Genomic DNA, 20,422 nt, shown 5'->3' with positions numbered 1-20,422 from the left:
TACAAAAGGGTGGTGGTGATGGACGGAGCACCTGAATCAATCAAACACTCACACCCAGTCAAATGATCTGGGTTTAATCCATCACCGTTCTTTAGCCCACTCTGCCACCCTAGTTCGGACATGGCCTTATGCAAATCAGTCTGACCCTGTGCCTCATGGGAACAGTCCAGCCCGAACTGCCAAGCCATGTCTTCCCTGGACCGGAAAGAAGCTTCCGAGGACCGGTTTCTGGCACTCCAGCCGTCTTCAGCCCGGCTTGCTTGAATCCAGTGGCAAAGTGAGCAAGGGACTCACGTCTGAGCATACCCTGCCACACTTATGGCGGCCAAAAGCGGTACAAAAGGGGGGTGGTGATGGACAGAGCATCTGTATCAATCAAACACTCACAGTTTGACGTCAGCACGCGGAGGCGGTGTCTAAGTACTCCGACGTCATCACGGCGCCCACGACGCCGACGACGGACGCGGAGCCGCAGACGATGCCTACCGACGCGCAAGGGTACTGCTACGCAAAAATTTCCGGATCCAATCTGACGCCTGGGGATATTCTAAGGTAAGGAATCTATCACTAACTAATGTCTCTTACAGATATATCGTTACACAAGTAGTAACTTGTGCATTTGTGTCAAGAAACAATTGAACATTTTTGCGAGATTGCAAATCTAGTTGTAAAGTAAAAAGAAAGGAGAGAAACGAGTTATGATGAGAGTTGGAAAAAGCGTCAACAGTTAAGGTCAGAGAATCAAAAAGGGTAAAATCGTTTTTAGTCCCCAGAATTCCAAAATATTGTACCATAAGTTTAAAGAATTTCTTATTTCTTATTTTCTCTGATTAGCAATTTGGCGCTTGCCCGTTACAAATGGAGTCTGCTTAGAAAGCTGATGGCTTGGGCGCTCTGTTCCACATGCTTGCAAAATCAACCCCTTGTATTATTTATGCTTGATCAAAGAAAGTCCGCTTTTCCTTTCTTCGTAATGGGGTGTCATAAGTTTAAGAAGGCCTCGCTCTGGCGGGAAAGTCCTGAACAGACTGACAGCTGTCATTGAACAGCCATCTTTACAGATGAGTAGAGCGATCTGAATAAGAGCGCTAGATTGTAGTGTCCATCTATCATCCATCCTTTATTGTCCTAATGTGGGTGATATAGAGATGTTCAAACGGCCAGTGTGGAGTGGTCTTGTTTTGCAGTCATGTAATCACACTGGTCTCTGTTATCCCATGCTCCTACCAGGGTTACCCGGCACAGCAATATATCCAGGGTGGACAGTACCCTTCGCAGCCTGTGCAGTACGCACCTTCAGCTCCACAGCAGTCTGCGCAGTCGCCCTCATACCCCGGGCATCGGATACCCATGCAGCAGGGTATGGCACAGTATCTCTCATCCGGATCCGGAGGACCCTATTACAAGGTAACATGGTTGCCCTGTCACCTGCATCATCCCTTGTTTACCATCGCCTCTTCTCTTTCACCCTCCTATGCATGGTCTTTCACTTGTCTTTATTTTCGCCCTCCCCAACCGTGCACTATCATTCCCTTCCATCTGGCATTCTTGATCCCGCCATTCTTGCACTATCTTCTCTCCCCCCATGCTGTTTTGCCAGTTGCCTTTTATTTCTGTCCTCTTCGCATACACCCTTTGCATTATGTTTCTACCTTCCTCCGTAGTCTTCTATCAGTCCTTTTTTTCTTTTTTTCCTATCAGCCCATTTTGCTCCTGAAACCACCTTACTCTGTCATCCCTCCTTCCAACTGTTTGAAATTTCTTGCCGGCTGAAGTGGGCCTTTAAAGGGCTTGACAACAGTGAGTTGTCCCTTAATGGTATCCCTCAACTCTTGCCAGTGCACCAGACTCCAACCCATATATAGCTATACATTGTCTCTCAGTTACTAATTTTTTAATTCGTGTAAGGTTTATCTTTTTCAGTGCCTTTCTTTGGCTGCCTTTCCCCCATGGGGGACGGGGCAGGGGGGGGAGGTTAAGCTTTTTTTTAACAGTTAAACTCTTGAAATCTTTACAGACTTGTGGGATAACATTTTGTTTTATGTGGATACAATGCCCATCTAAAGTTATGCTTTTCTTCTCTCTCATTTTTGTTAGTTTTTTATTTTTATTTAGCCAGTTAGTAGATTTGGCTTGCTATACAGTTTTTCATCATCACAAGGCTGTGCTTAGGACAGAGCCTTCCTCTGTCTGCAAACTCTTCGCTGTTTTTCACCTAGAGCCTTTTCCTTGTCTACATTTAGTGCCTAGCACTTATTCGACTATCCTGCTAAAAATTGAAAAGAGCACCTATTATATTATCAACTCTTCTCCTGAAGAAGTGTTAAAATGCTGATGGGTGCCCTTTTTCAATTTCATCCTGAGAGCGCCGTGATTCTGAGACCATCTTTTTTTTTTAACCAGCAGTAGTAACTGTGCAGGCGTGCCTACAACCAAGACCCCAGTTTTGCAGCGTGAGTCTTTTCTGGATTCACATGCTTTGCATTATTCCTCCATCTAGTGGTTGCGTCCGGAATTATTTCGTTTTTTTAATTTTTTTATTTTGGTGGGCGTCTACATACCACACCACCATTTGGTGTCCTCCTGTGACGTCGACATGCTTCCTTCGGAAGCTCCCACCTTTGGTCGCCAAATTATTTTTTTCCGCTGTTGGATCTGGATCAATACGGAAGGAGCTCCAAAGATTTGGAGAGAAGAATCAACGGAAATAGGTGAAAATTATACAAAACGGCAATTAAAAAGCTTTTCGGGGTACCAGACTACTATCCGCCGAGCCGGAGTATGCCGCAGAGGGGAATAGTACGGAACTTCGACACGGAGAATGTGTTTGCAGAGGGCTCCCTGTGTGTGGTAATGGACAAGATCTCTTACAAAATATGTAAGAATTGTTATCATAAATATGCTCAAAGATCAGCGTCCAGACTGATACCTTTGCCTGTCGCTGGATCACCGAAGTGAAGATTGCCATGGATGCTTGGCCTTCACCCCAAAGACCTTGAGGGTAAGAGAGCGACAGAGAAGGGCCAACTATAACATGCAGGGCCTAGGGCCAGCACCGTCGCTTCGAGATCCAAGGTCTTTCCAGCGGAGAGGAGGACAATGTCGCCGAAGGCCCTGAAGTAGACGAGGACACAGGCGTCCCAGTTGTAGAGGTCGAGAAGTAGACTTCGAAGAAGGTAAGAGATCAGTCGACCTCAAAGACAAAAGGAAACGCGAAAAAATGTCTCCAAGACCTCTAAAGGAGCCTCTGCATCGAAACAGTAGACCGCAGCCGCATCCAAAGAGAAACAATTCGTCAGATCTTTCGTTAAGGACTCTGTGACAGCAAACTCTAGAAAAACCAAAGACTTGGAAAGACGGTCCCGAAAAAGATGCCTTGACGACGAAATGAGAGAGGTCGAAAACAACCTTCGACGATGGTGTCTCCGTCGTCCAGCACGAAGAGAAAGGCTGAGGGTCTCTACTCCGAAACACACGCATCGGAGATCGAGAAAACGAAAAAAAAGCTAGAGCTTGAAATGGCGAAAATTTTGCAATGCAAAAAAGAATTTGACGACGCTTGAAGCAATTGGTGATGCTGCCGAAAATATCGATGGAAGTGGAGAAACTGGTCGAGGAATTGCGGCCGCCAACATCTCCCGAACTGCTCGACGAATAAGAGGAATTCGTCTTAGAGGATGAAGGAGACGATGAGGCACTAACTTATGTGGGCTTGGCAACCTCTGAGGCTCAAGACCTACAATGGCAGGATCTTGACGCCGAATAACCAGAATAGGAGGTAGACTCGTATCCTTCGAGCCCTTCACCATCAGATGACATTGGGATGTACATCCAAGTCATAAACAGGGCAGCAGACACATATGGAGTGCAACTGGAAGAAGAAAAACCACAATCATGTTTTCTACTAGAGACTATACAGCCTTCACAATCAAGGAGCTAGTTTCTACCCATGCTACCAAGTGTATTGGATCAAGGGAAGGGGCCATTTAAAGAGCCCGCTACATGCAAAGCAGTTACACCAAGAGGTGAGAAAAAATACAAGCATTCCTCAAAGGATCCATTGTGTGTGTGCCAGCTGACTCCATCATTATGTCTACAGCCAGGAAAAGGGCCAATGTACCAACAAATGTTGCACCACCGCCATACAAGGAGAGCAAGAGAATGGACCTTAAGTGGGGCGAAAGGTTGAAAGGAGCGCAGCAAATCAGTGGCGCATTGCAAATTCAAATGAATTGATGTATAGACACCCTTATCCGCATTGGGAAGTGGTAGAAGAACTACTAATGCACCAGCCTGGATAGTTCCAAAGAAGGGCAAACCACTTAGTGGACGAGGGAAAGTACATGGCAAACACATGTTTAAAATCAGCCCTAAACGCTGCAGACACATCTAGCAGACAGATGATGATCGGCATTACCGAGAGAAGACCTGCATGGCTGAGAATATCGGGTTTCAAGCCAGAGGTGCAGAATAACGTACTAAACCCACCGTTCAATAGGGGAATAGCTGTTTGGTAGTATCATAGATGAAAAGCTGAACCAACTGGAAAAAAAACAAGGAAACAGCAAGGTCTGTGGGTGCAGCACAATTTAGAGGCATGCGCAGAGGCACACCCTTAAGGAGACCAGCAGGCAGAGGTAACCATCAGCCTTGCACCAAACTTACCAGCAAACTTCCCAAGGAGTAAGCCAGGGCCAGCAACAAGGGCAAAAACAAAATTGGCAGTTCCAACCGGGAAGACCATCCTTACGAGGACGCCATCGGGGAAGAGGTCAAAGGCAGCGAGGAGGACCGTAGACCACACCAAAGTGACTGCATTCCAAAAGTTGGCCGCTGACCAAAAACATCAATGAGTGGACCCCCAAAGACACTGTCAGAAAAAAAAAATTCATCCTTTGAACAAACAGTTCCTCCAGCATACTACACCAGTAGGAGGCAGGTTAAGATATTTCCTCAATGAACAACAAAATGGTGTACAGAGTTCCCCCGGGGGAGCTTTAAGAAATTTGGCTCAACCTGTAATTCTCTCTCATAATACCTAGACATAGGGTGAAGAAAGGGTCTCAAGTGTGCAGTGTCGACCCATATTCCAGAATGAAGAGGCACCTCACACAGGCTATCAACAGGACCACAACTGTAGCCCCAGTCGATAGTTGTTCAGCCTCATCATCGGTGCCTTGCTCCTTCGGCGGGCTGGCGGTGCAATGCCCGTCGGGCAGCGGTGGAAGCTGCACTTTTAGTGGAGATCTTTAATTCTGGGCCAGCGGGTGTGTGCGTGTGAGGGGCCAGAGGGGGTGTAATAGTGAGCGTGGTGGTGAGTTTAAAAGAAGTCAGGGAAGTCCTGTTGGTAGACAATTTATTGGTCAGGCTTCCTGCTTCAGTAAAATGAAAAAGGGGTACTAGGGGGTGGCAAGTAATGGGACCAACCCGTATTCAACCCTTTGTGTGCAAATAGTGGTCAACATGTTTCACGCCCTAAGGGCGATTCTTCAGGACCTGGGTGCTCATAAATTACTTGGTTCCTTAAAAATTGATTAGGACACCAGTATACGACCTGAATTAGTGTCGTATCGTAATGGTTCCACAGAGGGGACTTTCCGGAACTGAAAAAGAAAAGAGAAACAACAGTATAAACACATGTCATGCCTCCTTGGCAGTCAATTGCTAGTGACTTATTTGCTGTGTTTATTTGTGTGCATGCTATCCAAAGCATGCGTGCCCAGTGAATGGCTTTGTCTAGATAGTAAAAGCAGCAGGTTATTTCTGTGACTGTAGGAGAGAAGATCAGAATACACTTAATTCTGATAAGTGCCTGGACGGTGCTCGCACTAAATAGTGGTTGCGTGTTACTTTTGCAGAAAACCATGACACTAAAATAAATGATAACGCCTACAATAGTTGCCCAGGCGTATGTACAATCAAAACCCCCAGAGGCGATCCGGTGGTGAGTAACAATGGTCAGCCACCCGTAGGGGGTTAGAATCATTACGCTCTAAATGAGCGAGCCACACAGTGAGGACCGACGAAAAACGTGGTTTGACACTCTGTAAAGAAAAGTTGAATTGTACGCCAATCCGCGCACTCACCCTTAGTGTTTCTTCCTAGAAGCCTCACGGGCCATCCAAGTGGGGCCAACAGCGAGATGAGGGAGCCCTATGGAGGAAGGAGACAGCAAGGCAAGTGCCCAGCGGGGAAGGATATGAAAACCGATCGAGGTTTTGGCTGCAATGCTAAGCGGTCAGTAAACCGTTACGGAAACCAGCCTCTAACCAGCCCGCCCAGCTCCTTACCTCTAGCGTCGCTGCAGACAGGCTACTGCACCTACCCCTCCCACAGGACAACAAGGTCTGGACAGCCGGCGTGGTTGAACAGACCGCTTCCGGGTTTAAGAGAGGGAGGTAGCGCGCGCAGATTCAGGGTGTGTCCGTCACGTTGCTAGGCAACGGAAAGCCAAGCTGACAAGGCAGACGGTACGGAAGAAGGACTACAAAGCTCGGGCGCATTAGTATGAGCGCCATCTTGGACTGGAGTTGTGTGTGTAACAGTCAAGGGTGCACAGCTCAGGCGCATTTAGTATGAGCGCCATCTTGGACTGGAATAGAGTGTATAACAGTCAAGGGTGTAAAGCTATGGAAATAACAATGGACAAAAGTCCAGAATCATGACTATCTGGCGAGAGTCGACCAGGGCACCCCGTCATTTAAACCCAGCGTGTCACACTGCAAGCGATGTATCCATCTTTGTTCATGCATGAACAGAGCTTGTTGATTAAGATGTGGTAGGGATTCAATCACAGCCCATCGCATGTTCTCAGGGAGGTGTTCCTTCTCCTTACAGTGGTCATACAGTTTGGTATGAGATTTATGACAACGGATATTACTGTTATGTTCCATTATCCTTTGCTTGACAGGGCGCATGGTCATCCCTATGTAGAGGCAGTTGCAGGGGCACATCAGGACATATATGCACTTGGGGCTGTTGCAGTTCGTGTGCTTGCTGTAAGTCCATGTAAACGTGTTATTCAGGGTAAGGGACTTGCCCTGGATGGTCTGTGGACAAACTACGCATGTGCCACACCGATAGTGTCCAGTCACAGGCGGAAGATCCCACAAAGTCCTGGTATTGTGAGCAGTGATCTTCTTGGGGCGGGTGTGAACAAGGGTATCCTTGAGGTTTGCCGTCCTCTTGAAGGCGAAACGTGGACGTGGAATCTCCAGTCCAGCAGAGTTCAGGATCCCCCAGTGGGCATTAACAGTCTTCTTGATGAATACTGAGTTCCTGGTGAATGAGGTCACACAAGTAATCTTGTCATCTGGTATCTTTGGGTGTACCTCGAGAAGGGCCTCTCTATTGTTATTAAGAGCTCTTTTTGTGGAATCCTTCAGGAGGCGGGTGGGGTAGCCTCGGTCCAAAAGTTTAGTTTGGAGGGAGCGAGCCTGTCGTTTGTAGTCATCAGTCGAACTACAGTTTCTCCGGAGGCGGAGAAATTGCCCAAATGGTAAGTTATCCCTAAGGGACTTGGTATGGTGGCTGTTGTATGGTAGTAGGCTGTTCCTGTCCGTCTCTTTCTTGTAGAGGGTGGTGCTTATTGTCGTGGGCTCCAGTACAATGGTGAGGTCGAGATAAGGGATCTTTTCACTCGACATGGTGCCAGTAAATTTAAGGAACGGGTCCTGTTGGTTAATCCACAGACAAAACCTCTCACAGGTAATCTGGTCCCCCTTCCAGAATACCAGGATGTCGTCGATGTAGCGACGCCAGCAAGTGATGTTTTCACGGAAAGGATTAAGATCAGGGGGGTAGATGCACCTTTCCTCGAATGACGCCATGTAGATGCAGGCCACGCTCGGCGCAAAGGTCGAGCCCATAGATGTACCGCGTATCTGATGGTATAGGGACGATTCATATTTAAAGAAGTTTTCAGTTAGTGCCAAATGGGCCAACTCCATGATGAAGGAGATGGGTGTGGGTGACATCCACTCCTCTTGACGGAGGACTGCTTCAACGGACTCCAGTGTCGCTTGTTGGGGGATGTTCGTATAAAGAGCTTCCACGTCAAGTGTCAAGAGAAGGTCGATGTCTTCTCTCCCATCCATGTCGTTGATGAGGCGAAGTACATCTCTCGTGTCCTGAAGGTAGGATGGAATGCGTTTGACCAGGGGTTGCAGGAAAGCATCGCAGAACTGGGAAAGGGGTTCTAAAATAGAACCAATACCCGACACAATAGGTCGTCCTGGAACAGGGGTGATGCCCTTATGTATCTTTGGTAAGATGTAAAAGTAAGGTGTTACAGGGTCTGTGGTCACCAGGAATTCTGCCTCTTTTTTGCTAACCCAACCATTGGTCTCTGCTTCAATGACCAGGGACATCACGGTAGTCATGAGACGGTTGGTGGGATCTTCAGTCAATGGTCTGTAATGATTGGTATTAGACAACTGACGTCTGCACGTCTTATTCTGGAAGGGGGACCAGATTACCTGTGAGAGGTTTTGTCTGTGGATTAACCAACAGGACCCGTTCCTTAAATTTACTGGCACCATGTCGAGTGAAAAGATCCCTTATCTCGACCTCACCATTGTACTGGAGCCCACGACAATAAGCACCACCCTCTACAAGAAAGAGACGGACAGGAACAGCCTACTACCATACAACAGCCACCATACCAAGTCCCTTAGGGATAACTTACCATTTGGGCAATTTCTCCGCCTCCGGAGAAACTGTAGTTCGACTGATGACTACAAACGACAGGCTCGCTCCCTCCAAACTAAACTTTTGGACCGAGGCTACCCCACCCGCCTCCTGAAGGATTCCACAAAAAGAGCTCTTAATAACAATAGAGAGGCCCTTCTCGAGGTACACCCAAAGATACCAGATGACAAGATTACTTGTGTGACCTCATTCACCAGGAACTCAGTATTCATCAAGAAGACTGTTAATGCCCACTGGGGGATCCTGAACTCTGCTGGACTGGAGATTCCACGTCCACGTTTCGCCTTCAAGAGGACGGCAAACCTCAAGGATACCCTTGTTCACACCCGCCCCAAGAAGATCACTGCTCACAATACCAGGACTTTGTGGGATCTTCCGCCTGTGACTGGACACTATCGGTGTGGCACATGCGTAGTTTGTCCACAGACCATCCAGGGCAAGTCCCTTACCCTGAATAACACGTTTACATGGACTTACAGCAAGCACACGAACTGCAACAGCCCCAAGTGCATATATGTCCTGATGTGCCCCTGCAACTGCCTCTACATAGGGATGACCATGCGCCCTGTCAAGCAAAGGATAATGGAACATAACAGTAATATCCGTTGTCATAAATCTCATACCAAACTGTATGACCACTGTAAGGAGAAGGAACACCTCCCTGAGAACATGCGATGGGCTGTGATTGAATCCCTACCACATCTTAATCAACAAGCTCTGTTCATGCATGAACAAAGATGGATACATCGCTTGCAGTGTGACACGCTGGGTTTAAATGACGGGGTGCCCTGGTCGACTCTCGCCAGATAGTCATGATTCTGGACTTTTGTCCATTGTTATTTCCATAGCTTTACACCCTTGACTGTTATACACTCTATTCCAGTCCAAGATGGCGCTCATACTAAATGCGCCTGAGCTGTGCACCCTTGACTGTTACACACACAACTCCAGTCCAAGATGGCGCTCATACTAATGCGCCCGAGCTTTGTAGTCCTTCTTCCGTACCGTCTGCCTTGTCAGCTTGGCTTTCCGTTGCCTAGCAACGTGACGGACACACCCTGAATCTGCGCGCGCTACCTCCCTCTCTTAAACCCGGAAGCGGTCTGTTCAACCACGCCGGCTGTCCAGACCTTGTTGTCCTGTGGGAGGGGTAGGTGCAGTAGCCTGTCTGCAGCGACGCTAGAGGTAAGGAGCTGGGCGGGCTGGTTAGAGGCTGGTTTCCGTAACGGTTTACTGACCGCTTAGCATTGCAGCCAAAACCTCGATCGGTTTTCATATCCTTCCCCGCTGGGCACTTGCCTTGCTGTCTCCTTCCTCCATAGGGCTCCCTCATCTCGCTGTTGGCCCCACTTGGATGGCCCGTGAGGCTTCTAGGAAGAAACACTAAGGGTGAGTGCGCGGATTGGCGTACAATTCAACTTTTCTTTACAGAGTGTCAAACCACGTTTTTCGTCGGTCCTCACTGTGTGGCTCGCTCATTTAGAGCGTAATGATTCTAACCCCCTACGGGTGGCTGACCATTGTTACTCACCACCGGATCGCCTCTGGGGGTTTTGATTGTACATACGCCTGGGCAACTATTGTAGGCGTTATCATTTATTTTAGTGTCATGGTTTTCTGCAAAAGTAACACGCAACCACTATTTAGTGCGAGCACCGTCCAGGCACTTATCAGAATTAAGTGTATTCTGATCTTCTCTCCTACAGTCACAGAAATAACCTGCTGCTTTTACTATCTAGACAAAGCCATTCACTGGGCACGCATGCTTTGGATAGCATGCACACAAATAAACACAGCAAATAAGTCACTAGCAATTGACTGCCAAGGAGGCATGACATGTGTTTATACTGTTGTTTCTCTTTTCTTTTTCAGTTCCAGAAAGTCCCCTCTGTGGAACCATTACGATACGACACTAATTCAGGTCGTATACTGGTGTCCTAATCAATTTTTAAGGAACCAAGTAATTTATGAGCACCCAGGTCCTGAAGAATCGCCCTTAGGGCGTGAAACATGTTGACCACTATTTGCACACAAAGGGTTGAATACGGGTTGGTCCCATTACTTGCCACCCCCTAGTACCCCTTTTTCATTTTACTGAAGCAGGAAGCCTGACCAATAAATTGTCTACCAACAGGACTTCCCTGACTTCTTTTAAACTCACCACCACGCTCACTATTACACCCCCTCTGGCCCCTCACACGCACACACCCGCTGGCCCAGAATTAAAGATCTCCACTAAAAGTGCAGCTTCCACCGCTGCCCGACGGGCATTGCACCGCCAGCCCGCCGAAGGAGCAAGGCACCGATGATGAGGCTGAACAACTATCGACTGGGGCTACAGTTGTGGTCCTGTTGATAGCCTGTGTGAGGTGCCTCTTCATTCTGGAATATGGGTCGACACTGCACACTTGAGACCCTTTCTTCACCCTATGTCTAGGTATTATGAGAGAGAATTACAGGTTGAGCCAAATTTCTTAAAGCTCCCCCGGGGGAACTCTGTACACCATTTTGTTGTTCATTGCTGCTAGGACGAGTGCATTGGACCCCCTTAAAAATTGTCCTACCCCCTTTCCCCCTTCTTTTGATATCTAAGATATTTCCTCCACAAATGAAGAGATATCACCTCAGACAAATGGATATTAAACATAATACAGTACAGTTACTACATAGAACTGACAAAGCAACCTCCAAACGAAAAAACAAACAAAAAAACATTCAGAGAAAAAATTATCCCAATGACTACAGGAGGTGCAAGAACTTCAATCCAAGGAGGCCATAGAAGAAGTACCATAAAGGGAAAGGAACTACAGCATTTACTCTGATTACTTCCGTTTACTTTTGGAACTGGGAACATTTCATCCAATACTAAACAAAAGGTTTCTCAACAAATTCATGAAAACACAAAGATTCATAAGGACAACGTTACAAGAGGTGATCTCAATTGCAAAAAGGAGATTACATGGCAACCATAGACTTAAAGGATGAATACTTAAACATACCAATGAACAGGAAGCACAAAAATCTATTACGATTTATGGTCAACAAAACACACTACCAATTCAAGGTGCTAGCATTCAGCCTACAATCAGCAACAAGAGTTTTCACAAAATGCCTAGCGGCAGTAGCTGCTCATCTATGAAGGCACGGGATTCATGTATACCCGTACCTAGGCGGCTGGTTAATAAGAGCAAGCTTATACAGTCTCTGCAAACAGCATATACAACAAGTGATGTAGACACTGGTTCAATGCAGATTTTCAGTACACTGGGACAAGTCGTCGCCAGAACAACAGAAGGTGTTCTTGGGAGTACATGTCAACACTATAGCAGGGAAGGTGTTCCCAAGCGAGAAAATAACTTTGGCACTGCTACAACAGACACATCTGTACCGCAAGGGGCAAGCTCTGACAGTGAGGAAAATTCTAGTAATGAGTACTTCATGTATTTATTTGGTTCCCAACTTTCGCTTGCACATGAGACCGTTCCAGTAATGGCTTCAAGAACAATGGTCACAAGCAACAAGGAGTTGGGAGGATCTAGTGGTTTTCACGCAAACGGTTCATCAGGAGATGGCATGGTGGACCAAAGGAAACCTAGCACAGGTATGACTTTTCACACAACCAACTCCAGCAGTGATCATAACAGATGCTTCCCAGATAGGATGGGGAGTGCATATGTACAGCCTCAAGGTAAGCGGATTGTGGACCCAGGAGGATGCGATAAAACACACCAACTTCCTGGAGCTAAAAATAGTGTTCCTAGCCTTAAAAGCCTTTCAGTAGGAGCTTTACGGAAAGAAAGGTGCTGATACAAACAGTAAACACAACCACCATGTTTTACAGTGTGAATCTTTTCTGGATTCACCATTCTGTGCATTATTCTGCCATCTAGTGGTTGGGTCTGGAATTGTAGTATTTATTTTCTTTTCGTGGCCGGTGGTCATCGACATACAACCATTTGGTGTCCTTCTGTGACGTTGACGCCACCCTTTGGTCGCCATTTTCGGATTCTTTGGATCTGGATCAATACAGAAGGAGCTCCTGAAGTTTGGAGAGAAGAATTGATGAAAAATAACAAATTTATCAAGAAAACAACTTTATCGGCGTACTGGCCTTTGAGTCTGGGAACCGTGACGCAGCGAAGAGGAAAACACCAAAACTTCGACATTCTATGGAGAATGCCCATACAGGGGGCTCCCTATGCGCGGTAAAGTTCTCTGACAATTGTCACCACAAGTAGACACAGAAGGCTCAGCATCCGGTTTGTAACCTTTGCCTGCTGCTGGACCACCAAAGCAAAGATTACAACGCATGCTCGGCGTTCACCCCAAAGACTTAAGGGTGAGAGAGGGGCAGAGAACAGCAAATTACAGCATGCAAGGAAGAACAGTCTTTAGCACTCTCAATGTTAGCCCAACAACTATGGAAATGGGTAATCCCAAGGAGCATAGACATAATTGCAGTACACTTGCCAGGGAAGGACCATGTAGAGGCACAGACTGAGCAGGCAGACGTCGGCATCCCACGAATGGGTACTGAATTAATCAGAACTACACAAAATATTCAGGAAATGGGGGACTCCACAAATCGACCCATTTGCAACTCCCCACAATGCAAAACACCAACACTTTGCATTCAGGCAACCTTGCAAACAGTCGCTAGGGAATGCGCTATGGATAGACTGATCAGGGATATTTGCTTACGCTTTCCCCCTGCTACCACTTCGCCACAAAGTGATCAACAATTGCAAGAGCAGCCACATGAGAATGATTCTCATTGCACCACAGTGGGCCAGGCAAACCTGGTTCTCTGAGATAATGGAGATAACACGGGGAACAGTGCACAGGCATCCAAAAAGAAAGGACCCATTAACAATGCAAAACGGAAGGGTACTTCACCCAGAACCTGAGACCCTAAGCCTATTTGCATGGCTCCTGAAGACTTAGACTGTGCACACCTCAAACTACTAGAAATCACAATGGCAGTACTAAGAGAAGCAAGAAAACCTACAACAAGAAAATGTTATACAGCAAAATGGAAGAGATACTCCCAATGGTGTCTAAATGGAAACCTCTTGAAAAAGATCACAAGGGAGAGGACCGTTCCAAAATACCCGACTCATTTACTACAAAGCCCAATTGTAGCCTATACAAGAAATTTGGATTATTTATTTCATGTCCCTTGTAGTCAAAAGGTTCCTAGAAGGAGCAAAAAGGATAGCACCTCCAAAAAGGGTACAAGCACCCATATGGAACTTAAATATAGTACTGGCTCAGCTGATGAAGGCACCATTTGAACCACTACACAAGGCAACACCTCAAATGCTCACGCCAAAGACAGCATTTCTAGTTGCAATTACATCTCTACGTCGGGTTAGTGAATTACAAGAACTAACACTACTGGAATCCTACTGTTCGAGGCATGTGGGCTGCTGAATTCATATCTGTGCATAGATCGCCGCCTAGTGTTGGGTCCGGATGATTGCACATTTTTGTCTTGGAAGAGTCTTCGAAGTATCACGAGATAGGTGGCTCCTCCCCCGGACTACAGTGCGCATGGGCATCCTCTCCATCCTCAGATTGTTTTTTTCCGCCATTGGGTTCGATGTACTTTTCCTTACTCAAGTTCGGAAACTTTTCTAAAGGCCAAAAGGCCTTCGGGGTCGTCGGTATTATTTCGATCGGTGCCGAGTTATTGTTCCAGTTATTCTACAGCAAGACGTTGAAGAGAGCCGCGTGGCCTTTTCGACACCAGAGGCCCGATCGTCGATGGAACAGAGCCCGTTCAAACGATGCCCCCTTTGTAACTCTAAGTACCCGCACATCAATGTACACCCTGTGTGCAATAAGTGCTTATCACCGGAGCACAATGAGGACAATTGTCTAGCTTGTGCTCGATTCAGGTCGAACAAGACGCTTAGGCTCAGACGCGCAGCGAGGCAGACTATGGCGAAGCCAGCGCCCGACCCTGTGAATATCTTTGATGAAGACGACTATGAAGCCGTCGAGACTGAGGATCCAGAACAGCAGTCTGATCCCGGTTCGGAGCATGGCTCCACCTATTATGAAGACGGCGAAGAGGACGTCGACTATGAAAACGTTGTCGAGGTAAGGGATGACGTATCACCCATCGGAGCCGTAGATGACGACTCGAGCGATGAACCAGGCCCGACAGTGGTTACGGGGCCCAAAACAAGGGCTCAGGTCGAGGCATCACCAGAAGGCCTTAGCCAAGATCATGACTAACATTCTATAGCCCCGCGTCTCGGCCCAGCTAAGAATATATCAAACGAGCCATCGGTCGAACTACTTAAAGCGAAACCGAAAGCCATCGAGCCAAAACCGAAACTGCTGAAGACAGTCTTCGGGTCGAAGGGTTCGAACCCATCGGATTCGACGAAGTAAAAGTATCGACGCACCTGCAGGGTCACAAACAAAGGGTGTCGACCCGAAGGTCGGTGCGCTGAAATCCATCACTAAAGTCAAGCATGTCGAACCAACCAGGTCGACGTTGACGGACAGCGGCACAAACCAGGGACTCAAGTCTTGGAAGGTTCTCGATCCGAAGCAACGAGTCGACAAGCCACAGCTCGTCAAAGGCCTCGAGCCGAAATCCACAAGCGGCTCGAAGGAGCACGTCGAGTCAAGGCAGAAGAGCGCGCCTCTCCCGCAACAGGCGCTGAAGTAGACGCAGAGCCAAAAACACGTTGGCGAAAAGGCAAAGTCGGTCGGACCTGTATCGACGCCGGCCCCGAAGGTGGTCAGCCTGTCTAAAGAAACTATGCCACCGATAAAATTCGGACTGCCCCCGACTGCACGCCCTAAGGGGCTCGATCCGAAACTCTGAATTGAACCACCTAAGAAGGTGTCGATTGGAAAGAGGAGTCATTCTCTAGAAGAGGACATTGTGTACCAAGAGCCCTCCTGTGATGAGCAGTCCAAGCTACATATCTACTCCGACTCTGGCAGGCTTACTATTTATCAAAGGAAAATCAGGTCTGAAAATCCTCTTGAATCATATAAAATCCCACTCAAAAAGAAAAGGGATTCTTCTACATCGCCTGTCCTTTTTGAGACTGTGAGGTACCATGACCAAGACACTTCTGCATACTTACCCACACGTTTTAATGAAGATATGGAGTATGACTATGATGAACAATATAATTACCCTGCGTATACGGATCAGGATGACCAGAATCCAGCCTGGACAGACCCTGTTGACCCGGGGGAGTCACAGACTATTCCTGACACTCCTGCTTATCCTATCATAACTTCGCCAACAGAGGATACAGCTGCGTTTAACGCATTAATAGAAAGGGCAGCACAAAATCATGATGTGGAAATGCATGCTGACCCAACTGAAGAGGACTTCCTATTTGACACTTTCTCCACTTCAGAGAAATCAGTTAAGACATTGCAATGCTGAAAGGTGTCCTTAAGCACGCAGGGGACATTTTCAAAGAAACCACAAGAGCAAGGGTTGTTCACCTCAGGTTTGAAAGAAAATACAGACCGGTGCCTGTGGACCCTACATATATTAAGGGACAGCTGCCATTGGACTCTTTGGTGGTTTCAAATGCTCGTAAGCGTGCCAACTCACAAACTACTGGTGATGCCCCTCCTCCAGACAAGGAGTCAAAAATATTAGAATCCGCACTACCAGTTCAAGGTTCTGCCTTTCGGGGTGACAACAGCCCCCAGGGTGTTTTCCAAGTGCCTGGCGACAGTGGCTGCACACCTACGGAGACAGCATATTCACGTCTACCCATATCTGGACGACTGGCTTATCCAAGCAAAGTCAGCCCAGCAGTGTGCCAGCCACATGTCCCACACCATTCACCTCCTACACAGCCTCGGATTCTCGTTAAACTACCCAAAGTCTCATCTTCAACCCGCCCACGTACAACAGTACCTGGGAGCGACAATAAACACTCTGGCAGCAAAGGCACAGCCAAACTCAGCAAGAATCAACAGCATTCAATTACTGATTCAAAAATTGACCTCAACACTCGCTCCCAGCGCGGGTGTTTATGCAGTTGATGTGCATGATGGCCTCCTGCATCTTCATTTATTTATTTTCAAAGTTTTATATAGCGCGATCAAGATCTTCGCAGATATCAGAGCGCTTTACATAGATGGGTACATGAGGGAACATAGTCAAACAAGTAAATCAATAGATCACACAGTACAAATAGGTGGCTGCAAAGCCAATCATGTGAGTAATAAGACAACTCCTACAAATAAGTAAAGGGGTCAAACATGTAGTACAGATCGGTGCAGGGTGTTAACAGAGTTCGAGATAATAGTTCAAGTGTATTTAGCCATGAGGATAGCTATGGGTTTAGTTGCGCTTTACAAATTCATAATTCATTCATTTGGGCATCGAGGTCATGCCACTACAAGTCTTGCACCTCTGAGGACGTAGAGTCCGGTTAGGTTAGCTGTTCTGCCTCGCATTCTCCCTCAAAGTAATACAGGGCCTCTGCCTCCTGTTCTTCGACAAGTTCAGGCATTTTCAGCGGTTCATGGTCTTCGAAGCACCTTTCGACCTCGGCCGCGGGCTTTGGCGGAATGGTGTACTGACTCATCTTGTCGAAGTCCTTATTCCGCTGCAGGATACTCGCCTTTTCTTCCTTTCCATCTCGGCAGCCTGTTCGGCGTTGAGGTCTTGAGTGCTTCGCAGTCATAGACGTTGTTGTCGAAGCAGTTTCCCTTCCTTTCTTGGCGTCTGAGTATTTTCGGGGGCTTCCTTCGACCTAGATTTTTCGTGGGTCTTCGCCGTCCGGTAGTCCCTCACGCGAGACTACACATGCGTCCGCTTCAGGAGTGCTTAGCACGGCAGTGGAACCAGGCTCAAGGACAATTGAAAGACCTAGTGTTGGTGACCGGTCGTGCATACCACTCTCTGCATTGGTGAAACCCACAAAACCTTTGCAAGGGACGACCGTTCCAAGAGCCTGTACCACAAATAGTGCTTACGACGGACGCATCTCTCCTGGGATGGGGAGCGCATGTCCTCCATTACACAGTGCAGGGACTGTGGACGACACAGCAAAAGAAGATGCACATCAACCTGCTGGAACTGATGGCAATCTTCATGGCACTGAAGGCGTTCAAGGTACATTTGTGCAACAAAGTCGTGTTGATCCGGACGGACAACATGACTGCCATGTACTACATACAAAAGCAGGGAGGGACACACTCTCCACAGTTGTCGCATCTAGCGCAAAGCATGTGAAAGTGGGCCATTCAGAGAAACCTATTCCTCATGGCTGAACACCTCCCAGGCAGGGACAACCAGATGGCGGATCTGCTCAGCAGACATAGCCACCAAATGCATGAGTGGGAGATTCATCCCTCGGTGCTACAACTGTACTTCCAGCAGTGGGGTCACCCAGACATAGACCTGTTCGCCACCAGGGAAAACTCAAAATGCCAAAGCTTCGCCGCCAGGTTTCCACATCCGCAGTCTCAGGGCAATGCAATATGGATGAACTGGTCAGGCAGGTTTGCGTACGCTTTTCCCCCAGCCCCGCTCATACCGCTAGTGGCACGCAAACTGCAACAACACTCCATGACACTCCTCCTAGTTGCTCCAACGTGGGCGAGGCAACCCTGGTACACCACGTTCCTGGAACTTTCCGTGGTGCCTCATCAAAGGCTGCGGCTAACTCCCAGTCTTTTAACGCAGAGCCATGGAGACATTCGGCACCCAGATCCGCAGCAGTTGAACCTTGCGTTCTGGCTCCTGAAGTCATAGAATTTGGTTACCTAAACTTGCCTCCTGACTGTATGAATATTATAAAGGAGGTCAGGAGACCCACCACCAGAGCGTGCTATGCGGCGAAGTGGAAACTATTTGTCATTTATTGTACCAATAATGACATAAATCCACTGGATGCTTCAACCTAAAACATCATATGTTATCTGTTACATTTACACAGATGCAATCTAGCATACAGTTCCATACGTATACATTTGGCTGCGGTGGCAGCTTATCTTTAGAACAGGCAACATCTTTCACTCTTCAGAGTGTCTGCTATTAAGGCTTTCATGGAGGGACTCAAACTAGTGATTCCTCCGACACCCACCTTCACCTGTCTGGAACCTAAACGTGGTTCTCACCAGACTAATGGGACCACCATTTAAACCACTACACTCGTGCGAAATACAGTTCCTGACTTGGAAAGTGGCTTTTTTAGTTGCGATTACATCACTTCGAAGAGTTAGTGAGCTGCAAGCCCTAACTATTCAGGAACCATTCATCCAAATTCACGTGAATAGGGTAGTGCTGCGTACAAACCCTAGGTTTATGCCAAAGGTGGTGTCCCAGTTTCACATCAATCAAACAATAGAACTGACAGTGTTCTTCCCAAGTCCAGATTCAGTGGCAGAAAGAGCTCTACATACACTAGACGTAAAGAGAGCTCTCCTGTACTATATAGACAGAACAAAACTTTTCAGGAAAACTAAGCAACTGTTTGTTGCCTTTTCACCACAGCACAAAGGCAACCCCATTTCAAAGTCCGGTATAGCCAGATGGATTGTTAAGTGCATACAGATTTGTTATCAGAAAGCTAAACGCACATTAACAGTTCCCCCACGAGCGCATTCAACACGCAAGTTAGGGGCATCCATGGCTTTCCTTGGAAACATTCCACTAGAAGACATATGTAGAGCAGCCACATGGACAACCATACATACATTTACCAAACACTACTGTGTAGATGTACACTCCAAACAGCAAGCTGCTGTAGGACAGGCTGCTCTAAAGACTCTACTTCAGACTGCTGCAGCTGGCACAGGTAGCCACCGCTAACAGGGGGACTGCTATACATTCTATGCACAGATATGAATTCAGCAGCCCACATGCCTCGAACGGAATATGCTACTTACCAGTATGCATCTGTTCTTGGCATGTAGGGCTGCTGACATTCGTATCGCCCACCCTCCTCCCCTGTGCCTGTCGCAGCTGTAGCACTCAGAATTTATCTCTAGCATGGACATCACTTACTGTATCATACTCCATCTCTGCCACAATGGCGAAAAACAATCTTGAGGATGCCCATGCGCACTGTAGTTCGGGGGAGGAGCTACCTATCTCGTGATACTTCGAAGACTCTTCCAGGACAACAATGTGCAATCATCCGGACCCAACACTAGGTGGCGATCTATGCACAGATATGAATGTCAGCAGCCCTACATGCCCAGAACAGATGCATACTGGTAAGGAGCATATTCCTCCAAATACATGACAGGATTGTCATGAAAACAGATCCACACTTTATGCAAAAGGTGGTATCAAATTTCCACATAAACCAAACTATACAGTTTCCAACTTTCTTCCAGAATACAAAAACACAAGCAGAGAAAGCTTTGCACACTCTTGACGCTAGAAGAGCAGTCCTGTATTGCATTGAAAGGACAAACGAATAAAGGAAAACAAAGCAATACTTTGTATCCTTTGCTAATAGCTTCCTAGGACGACCGGTTACCAAGAACACCATTGCAAGATGGATTGCTCAAGCCATACAGTTTTGCATTTAGTGGTTGGGTCTGGAATTGTAGTCTTCTTTTTCTATTCCCCCTCCTCCCCCCAATGGCCCAGGTGGGCGTCGACATACAACCACTTGGTGTCCTTCGTGACATTTGGTTGCCATCTTCAGATTCTTTTTTCCGCTGTTTGGTATAGATCGTTGTTGAGGTGTTCCAGAGC

The 20,422-nt window shown here is 47.3% G+C and overlaps 1 protein-coding gene across 4 annotated transcripts in view; it reads left to right on the top strand.

Annotated features, from left to right (window-relative positions):
- Positions 1-20,422, top strand: part of ZMIZ2 (zinc finger MIZ-type containing 2) — a 369,395-nt gene that overhangs the window by 154,132 nt on the left and 194,841 nt on the right. For all 4 annotated transcript variants that reach the window (XM_086943418.1, XM_086943421.1, XM_086943419.1 and 1 more), the window contains exon 7: positions 1,231-1,407. In XM_086943418.1, coding sequence (XP_086799544.1) covers positions 1,231-1,407 — 177 coding nt within the window. The remainder of the gene's footprint in view (positions 1-1,230; positions 1,408-20,422) is intronic.

Source organism: Lissotriton vulgaris, chromosome 11, assembly GCF_964263255.1.
Source record: "Lissotriton vulgaris chromosome 11, aLisVul1.2, whole genome shotgun sequence".
NCBI lineage: Eukaryota > Metazoa > Chordata > Amphibia > Caudata > Salamandridae > Lissotriton > Lissotriton vulgaris.
This window is presented reverse-complemented; position numbering and strand designations above follow the sequence as displayed.